Source organism: Penaeus monodon, chromosome 37, assembly GCF_015228065.2.
Source record: "Penaeus monodon isolate SGIC_2016 chromosome 37, NSTDA_Pmon_1, whole genome shotgun sequence".
NCBI lineage: Eukaryota > Metazoa > Arthropoda > Malacostraca > Decapoda > Penaeidae > Penaeus > Penaeus monodon.
Window position 1 is genome coordinate 5,425,702 of NC_051422.1, and position 10,030 is coordinate 5,435,731.

At 33.7% G+C, this 10,030-nt stretch overlaps 1 protein-coding gene across 1 annotated transcript in view; it reads right to left on the minus strand.

Moving 5' to 3' along the window:
* Window positions 1-1,093: 1,093 nt before the first annotated feature.
* The window catches only part of LOC119596386, a 9,043-nt gene continuing 106 nt past the window's right edge, over window positions 1,094-10,030 (minus strand). The window contains exons 2-4 of the mRNA XM_037945601.1: window positions 6,495-6,616; window positions 4,028-4,151; window positions 1,094-2,209 (exon numbers count right to left, since the gene is read on the minus strand). Coding sequence (XP_037801529.1) covers window positions 2,068-2,209; window positions 4,028-4,151; window positions 6,495-6,594 — 366 coding nt within the window. The 5' untranslated portion in view covers window positions 6,595-6,616 and the 3' untranslated portion in view covers window positions 1,094-2,067. The remainder of the gene's footprint in view (window positions 2,210-4,027; window positions 4,152-6,494; window positions 6,617-10,030) is intronic.

Genomic DNA, 10,030 nt, shown 5'->3' on the forward strand with positions numbered 1-10,030 from the left:
ATAGATATTATAATATATATGGAAAACTAAATTGTATAGATATATTTTGTATATAGATAAATAACATAAAAAAATTAGAATATATAGTATAGAGAAAAAGAAAATATATATATAAAAATTATAATATATTATAATATATAGGTATATTTTATTATAATATAATATAATATAAATATAGATTTTTATATATTATATATATATATATAGATTTTAAAAAGAGATATATATAGAGTTTATATTATGTATATATAGAATAGATATATATAGATATATATTTTACTATTATATATTATATTTTAAAATAGATATATATATTTTTATATTATTAATATAGGGTAATATATATATATAGATAATATAGATATAATAGATATATCAATATATATATATGATATATATAGAGATAGTAAAATATATATAGAGATCTAGATATAATTTAAAATATAGAGTATATATATATATATATTATATTATAGATATATAAAGATAATATATACTTAATTATAAAATATATATAGATATAATATATAGATATAACATAATATTTATTTATCTATATATTATATAAAATATATATATATCTAATAATATTATTATTAATATATATATAATATATATATATTATATATATATACATTTATATATATATATTATATATTGTGTGGTTTTTTTTCGTTATATATTTTTTATTTGTATTATTTTATTCATATATATGATTGTATGGGATATATTATTTTAATATATTATATAGATATATAATATATATATAATATATTTTATATATATATATATATATATATATATATATTGATATAGATATATAACTTTTTTTTCTCATCCTTTCCCTCCTGTTCTTACAAATTTCGGATTTGTAAGTAAAGAATTGATGTAAAATACTTTTGATTTTGGAAATACCAATATTATTACTTAGATCTGAATTTCAAGTAAAAGTGAAATAGTTAAGTGTCAAGAGTACAGAAAATATGATGAAAATAATGTAAAGGAAAAATATGTAAGAACTGTATATTTTATTACTATTTTTTCATATATGATGTATTATACATTTCACTGTAAATAAAACTGCATATTATGTACACAGAAATTAATGTATTAGCGGTAAATGAGAAACTTGAATATGTATGTATTTAATTAATAGGCTGGAATTAATTAGCAATTCATTATATACACGTGCATTAATTACATTTCTTACAGTAAATATGATACACAGCGTATCTAAAATTCTAAAATTCCTTAATGACAATGGTTTTAAGCTTTTAATTGTTTTTTTGTTTTTGTTTTTTTGTTTTTTTGTTTACACTAGCACCGAAGAAAAAGCCTAATGAATCGTTTTAGATTTGTGGAGAATTTTTTTTTTTTTCCTTTCTTTTTTTTTGTATTACTGATTGGAAATTGTAGTATTTACGTATATTTGATGCTTGTAAAATATTTTTTTTATAAGTATATAATGCGGAATAATAAAGTCTTGTAGAGTAAATGTTTATAAGACATGTTCACTAATAGCTGATGAGAACAAATGATTTCTTACGTAATGCTTCTAAAACATTCTCATCAGCGTCCGATAGGAAACCTTTCATATTCAATGCTTGTAAAAATACTTTATAAATATCTCAAAGGAAATAACTGGAATTCATTCGTATGCAATGCTTGCTATATTACGCCGTGTGATTTGGGTAAAAACCTGAGAATGATTTTCTTTTGGCATATTTCTGAGCTACAGGGAGAATTACAACTAAGTTTTCTTTTAACACTTTAGACGGGAAGTGTTGGAAACTTTGGTTATAAAATTACTCTACATACATTAAGATTCTAATAAATATAATTCTAACAATATAAGTATAGCATGTAGTTAAAAATTCCATCTACTCGATATAAATTGATGAACAGCCTAGAGACAAAAAAAAAAAAAAAAATCATAGCACCTGTATATAAATATATTCCTAATCTCTATCTAAAAAAAAAAAACGACTCTAATAAAAACCACGAACCTACCTAAATTACAATTCCACTACTTCCTTTTAAAAAGCCTCCTAATTTACGAATTCCAAGCTACCACTGACTTCCAGCAGCTAAAGTGTGTCTGAATTTATCCACCGTCGACTCGTACACCTTCAGATCCTCCTGGCGCATTCGAAGCAGCAAGTCGATGTGTTGGCGGAGCAGCTCGATCTCTTCTCTCGCCATGTCGAGCCTGGGGATTTGGAGATGCGCGCTGAATGATGGGTGCATAACGAGGAAACAGAGGGGGAGGGAGAGAAAGGGGGAGGGAGAGAAAGGGAGAGGGAGAGGGAGAGGGAGAGGGAGAGGGAGGGAGAGAGAGAGAGAGAGAGAGAGAGAGAGAGAGAGAGAGAGAGGTAATAAGTGGTGTGTGTGTGTGTGTGTGTGTGTGTGTGTGTGTGTGTGTGTGTGTGTGTGTGTGTGTGTGTGTGTGTGTGTGTGTGTGTGTGCGCGCGCGCGTGCGTGTGAAGTAGAGAAAGAAAAATTGTGTCTATCAGTCTATACAGTAATAATTATTATGTAGAATAGGTGTTTTAAAGTATTTGATTATAAAAGTTTTTTACACGCAAAATATTGCCGAATAATAACTATAATTCACCAATTACATGCAACAACAGCTCGGTCTTCATAACAATTTCTCAGTTCGCAGAAGCACTTTTTACTTTATGCAAAAACATGCACAAATGATTTGCAAAAAAATAAGAACAATGAACAGTCAATTCTTTTTTAAACGCAAATAAGACCACTTTTTCTCCGTCTCCCTCTTTCAGTCCCTAGGGAACAATAACTCATTTACATTTTGAAAGTGTGAACTTCCCCTGAACAGAACCCTAACCTAAAACAATAAATACTAAAATGCGTTTCAGCGAAATTCTAAATATCACCCGAAAATCCACCGCAATGTTTTCCCCCTCGATGTATTTTCACACACATACGTCACTCACCCAAGTCATTACTCAACATTTAGAACACACCCCTTCCTCTCTCCCAACATCCTCCACTCCATCTCCAACTGCACATTCTTCTTCATTGTCTACACCTCCCCCACTGCCTCGTCAACTCGTCTTACACCGATATCGCCAAGATTAGCTTCCGTAGACATGACCTCCTCCCATGAAGTTTATATTGGTAGGGTGTCCTGCCCTGTCCGACCATATCGACCGCCTTCCCCGTCAATGTCTGAAATGTTGGCGTTTTTGCCACCCAGCCAAACTGTCGCACCACAGCCCGCTGGTCATGACCTGGTCACGACCGTTCAAATTGCTCTGATTAGTCTCGCACGTGTGCCAACTGTGTTGGTCCACAATGCGTATTATCGAATCTGAGGTAGCAGTTCTCAGATTCAAACTAGGCCTTAGTCTACGCGAGGCCAGACAGGAAGCACGGCGACGAGGTTTTTCTCTCGTTACCCATTCCAAAACTGTGTTTCGCTCCGATCCTCCCAACTTCTCAAGAAATCTCAGCTTCTCCCCCAGTATCTCTTCCTTCTACCCCGAACCATCCTATCTCTACTCCCTCTCTCCCTCAGTCAAATTCCTTTTCCAGTCTAAATTCAAACACTCCAATCTCTACCACTTGCCCGATGCCTCCTACTTCTCCGACTACCATTTCCAACTACCATATGACCCGTTGCTTGTTTCATAATGGCTAAATTGCGGTCATTCAGTGTTACTCTTTCTTCCTCAGACACCTAGATACTCTCCATCTGATCTAATCACCCTTATACCCTTCACCCCTTCCCCTTTTACAAATCTCCGCCGTACGCTGTTTATTCTCCCCTCCTAATCGTTTCAACGTCCATACTTTCCTACAGCGCTCTGCAGCCTTTGATAGCTATCTTACGGTCATAACAATAATAATCTTAATAATTTATATCAATGACGATAAAGATAATAACCATACATAATAATACTAATAATAATATAAATCAAAACAATATAAACAAACACACGAAACTGACAATAATAACATCGCGAACAAAACAACTACTGAAGAACACCCAAACACCTACTTGTTCCTGAGGAGGTTTTCCGTCGTTCCGTCGCCCCAGGCAAGCACCGACGGACCGCACCTCCTGCTTGAGCTCTCCACGGCGTGCCTCGGTGACCTGCCGCTTCGTGTGTTTCCGCCGTCGCCTGGCCAGGAGGAGACGGGAGATGGGGTAAGGGATACTGATGTCGAGTTTGGTTGGTGATTAGATTTTGTTTTTTATAGAAGGGGAGAAGGAGGGAGGGAGGGCGGGAGAAGGAGAGGAGGGAGGGAGGGGGAGGGAGAAAGAGGGGGAGAGGGAGGGAGAGGGAGAGGGAGGGAGAAAGGGGGAGAGGGAGAAAGAGGGGGAGAGGGAGAGGGAGGGAGAAAGAGGGGGAGAGGGAGAGGGAGGGAGAAAGAGGGGGAGAGGGAGAGGGAGGGAGGGGGAGAGAGAGAGTGGGAGAGATATAGAGAGAGAGAGTGAGTGGGAGAGAGATAGATAGAGAGAGAGAGAGAGAGAGAGAGAGAGAGAGAGAGAGAGAGAGAGAGAGAGAGAGAGAGAGAGTGAGTGGAGAGAGAAGAAGGAGAGAGAGGAGAGAGTGGGAGGAGATATAGATAGAGAGAGGAGTGAGTGGGAGAGATAGAGAGAGAGAGTGATGAGTGAAGAGAGAAGGAGAGAGAGAGAGAGAGAGAGAGAGTGAGTGGGAGAGAGATAGAGAGAGAGAGAGAGTGAGTGGAGAGAGATAAAGAGAAGAGAGAGAGGTGAGTGGGGAGAATAGAGAGAGAGAGAGAGTGGAGTGGTAGAGTATAAGATGTGGATAATTCTATTTTCTTACGGATGGTGGAATAATTCTATTTCTAAATTACACAAGTGGACACATGGCTGTTTTCACGTGATCCAAATGTCCACAAATAAGACCACCCGCTCATCGAGGGCGGAGGTCACGTTTTTATATCTGACATCTTTTGGACCGGAGTTTCGTGTTGAAGCACCGACGCGGTAGGGATCCCCACTCTCGCCCCCTCCGGGGGAGTTTTCGTTCTAAGCTACCACCAGCGCTAGGTCAGCTCCGCCCTCTCTCCGGGCGCTGACCGTGACCCTCCGCGCGGGCCACACGATTATAACTAGACATGTCTTGTGTTTTTTATACTGCGTGGTGTCAACTCTCAGAAATAAAGAGGTCAAGCCGAATACACATTATCAATACCCCTCAAGCCATGTAATTGGTCCTATACCCGTAGTAGAAGAGAGAGAGAGAAAGAGAGAGAGAGAGAGAGAGGAGGGAGAGAGAGAGAGGGAGAGAGGGAGAGGGAGAGAGAGAGGCGAGAGAGAGAGAGAGAGAGAGAGAAGAGAGGAGAGAGAGAGAGTGAGAGAGAGGAGAGAGAGAGAGAGAGAGGTGAGAGTGAGTGGGAGAGAGAGAGAGAGAGTGAGAGAGAGAGTGAGAGTGAGTGAGTGAGTGAGTGAGTGAGTGAGTGAGTGAGTGAGTGAGTGAGAGAGAGAGAGAGAGAGAGAGAGAGGGAGGGAGAGACGGACATAGAGAATGTTTTATTTCTCCCCTTTTCTTTTTTCTTTTTTTCTATTTGATCTTTTTTTTAAAGTTGACCGAACTTACGCATAGCTGATTTCCTTTCTTTTTTATTTATCTATTTTTTTTTTCTTTCTTCACGTTGGGAAGGGGATCCAATACCTTAAATTATTTACGATTCCAAACTGGAATTGTTTTAAGCACGCGGACATGACGAAGCAACTTTTCGGCGAATCGTCAATAGCTGACTCATTACATACTTGAAAATACAGTAGAATTGAGTTTATTTTTTCCCCTTGTCATTATCATTAATAGCAGGGTCTTCACTATCGCTGTCGTATGATTTCTGACCTCATTGAAAGGTCGGGGAAGCGGTAAATGGTTCATCCGTAATTATTTTCACCATATTCTGACAAAAGCACATGTCAGTCATCATTATATCATCATATTCACTGTAATCAGATATATGCCATCCGCTGTTATCATGACTTTCACTATTATCCACCTAATCCACCATCATCACAATCTTCATTATCATAACTTCCACTCTTTATTAACGTATGCTTACCATCATCATCGTAACCTTCACTATCAACATTATCATCATTTATCATTATGTTCACTCATCCTTATCATCATTTATCATCATCATGCTTATTCTTATTATCTTTACATTTACATATCCTCATCACCACACATCATTATACCCACATATCTTCATTACCAGTTATCATCATACCCACATATAGGAAGCTTTTGGCATATCCTCATAACCAACTATGATCATACCCACATACGCTCATAACCACTTACCATCACACCTTCATATCCTCATTACCACTTACCATCATACCAACATATCCTCATAACCAACTATCATCATACCCACATATCCTCATAACCACTTACCATCACACCCACATATCCCCATTACCACCCACCATTACATTCACCAGTCACGACATCCACCGACCATAGGCTTACCTGGAATCAGTCCGGCATCCATTGTTCTCCTCTCGAGCGCTCGCTCCATGAGGGCCGTTCGCTGTAGTTCCTCGCGCAGCCTCGATTCCGCTTCTAGCATTCTCGAACTCAATTCTGTGAGTCTGGAGAGAGAGAGAAAGGGAGGGAGGGAGGAAGAGAGGGTGAGAGAGGGAGGAAGAGGAAGAGCGGGGAAGGAAGGGGAGAAAGGGGGAAAGGAAGGGGAGAGAGGAGGAGGGAAGGAGAGAGGGAGGGGGACAAGGATAGGGTAGATGGGAGGGAGGGAGGGAGGGAGGAGAGAGAGAGAGAGAGAGAGAGGGAGAGAGGGAGAGAAGGAGGGAGGGAGAGAGGGAGGGAGGGGAGAGAGAGAGAGAGAGAGAGAGAGAGAGAGAGGGGAAGGAGAGAGAGAGAGAGGGAGAGAGAGAGAGAGAGAGAGAGAGGAAGAGAGGAAGAGAGGAAGAGAGGAAGAGAGAAAGAGAGAAAGAGAGAAAGAGAGAAAGAGCGAAAGAGAGAAAGAGAGATAAGAGAGAAAGAGAGAGAAAGAGAAAGAGAGAAAGAAGAAAGAGAAAAGAGAGAAAGAAAGACAGATAGAGAGAAAGAGAGAAAGGAAGAAAGAGAGAAAGGTAGAAAAGGAGAGAAAGAAGAGAAAGAAGAAAGAAGAGAAAGAGAGAAAGAGAGAACAGAGAAATAGAGAAAGAGAAAAGAGAGAGAGAGAGAGAGGATAGCGAGGAGCTAAAAGAAGATCAATAAAAAAGTATACAGAAAAAAAAAAAAAAAAAAAAAAAAAACGGAAAGAGAAAAATAAGACAAATTAATTCCTAGAACTAGAAATTATTCATAGTATTTGTAAGTCATTTGAACGATTTTCTTGTTCTCGTTCTTTTCCTTGTCTTTCCCCTTTCCCCTTCTTTTTTTTCGTTTTTCGTGGATCTATCTCTATCCCTCCCTCTCCCCTGATCATCTCCTCCTACGCTTCTCTCTGCTCCATCCAGGGCTCCTGGCATCTCTGTTGCGTCATGATTGTCTCACGTTTTGACTAAAGATAAGAATCGCGGTTCAACTCAAAGGATGGTACATTTCGCCCACGTGTTGCAAGGTATTGGGGCAAGTACGTGCCACCAACAACAACACACACACACAACAACAGCGACGCACCCACACAAAAACAAACAACACACTCACAAACACTAGAATCAACACACACAACAAACACACCATCACACACACAAAACGAGAACACCACACACACTACAACACAACCACCACACCCCATACATACATCCCTATAATCTATATGAGATATTATACTATATATAATATCGTATATATCTATAGAATAATATATATATATATATATATATATACACAATCCACAATATATCCAAATATACAAATATACAATCCATAGTATTATATATAATATATACATATATATATATTATATATATATATATTATAATATTATATATTATATATATATATATATATAACCAATATAACGTATATATAATATATATCTATATATATGATATATATATATATATATATATTATATAATATATATATATTATTATTATATATATATATTATATATATAATAGATATATATATATATATATATATAATATTTATATTAATAATATATATCATCATCAATTTTTTTTTACCGGAGGTTCATGTCCCTGTAACGCCGCCGTGGTCACAGCATGATTACTTAATGTAGGTTTCATGTTGTGATGCTCCTTGGAGTGAGTACGTGGTGGGTCCCCAGTTCCTTTCACGGAATAATATATAATTAGTAGTATATATATATATATCTATATATATATTATATATATATATATAATAATATATAGATAATGTATCATATATACAATACTCTCTCTCTCTCTCTCTCTCGTCTCTCTCTCGCTCTCTCGTCTCTCTCTCTCTCTCCTCGTCTCTCTCGTCTCTCTCCCCTCCCTCCAACTCTTCTCTCGACTCTCTCATCTCGTCTCTTATATATATATATATGATAATATATGTATATATTATCTATATTAATATATATATATACTATAATTATATCTTTATATGTATATATATATACATATATGTGTGTATGTGTTGTTACATATACTGTTATATGTAATATATGTATTTTCGATATTATATGTGTATATATAATATACACAATGCATACTATACATATTGCATATGTATATATATATATATAATATATATATATATATATATATATATTATATATAAATATATATTATTATATATATATACAATATATATATATATATATTTGTGTGGTGTGGTGTGTGTGTGGTTTAGTGTGTGTGTTGTGTGGTATGTATGCATATATATATATATAGTATATATAATCTATATATATATATATATATATAATATATATATATATATATATATATATATATATATGGCATAACCAACACACATAGACACACACACTACACTACACGACACGTACACACAGGCACCACTCACACTACAACACAACACACTACACACAACACACACAGCGACTATATATATAATATATATATATATAATATATATATATATAATATATATATATATATATAATAATATATTAATATATACACACACATATATATATATATATATATATATATATATAATCTATAGATATATATTATAATATATATATATATATATTTTGGGGGGGGGGGTAATATATTATAGATATATATATAATAAGTATTATATATTCTATGTGTAATTAAGAGATATAATATATATATAGTATAATATATATATATATATAGATATATATAGTATATCTATGTATATATATGTATAATATTATGTATAGATATATACATATATATACATTATTTATATATATATATATAACTATATAAATATATATTATATATTGATATATACTATATATGTATTATATATATATATATACTATATATATATTATAATATAATATATATATATATATAAATATATATATAGTTTGGATATGTGTATATGTATATATATTATAATATATATATATATATTAGTAGTATAATATATATATATAATATTATAAGTATATATATATATATTATGTATATGTATATTTGTATCAAATGTATAATTTATTGTATAATATATATATATATATTAATATATTATATATATATATATGTCATATATATATATATTATATTATATATATGTATAATAGTATATATATATTATATTATAATGTTATATATATATGTATATTATAATATGTATAAAAAGCTATTAATATATATAATATAATATATTATGATAGTATATATATAACAATTATATATATTTTATAATATATTTCTTAGATATGTATTATATTAATATATTATATATAATATAGTATATATTTTATATATATATGTATATATATATATATGATATATTATATAATATATATATTATTATATATATATATATATATATAAGCGCGTTCCCAATGACGCGTTTTCACTCGAATATGGATATCCAGTTATTCCCTCTAACACACAAACCGA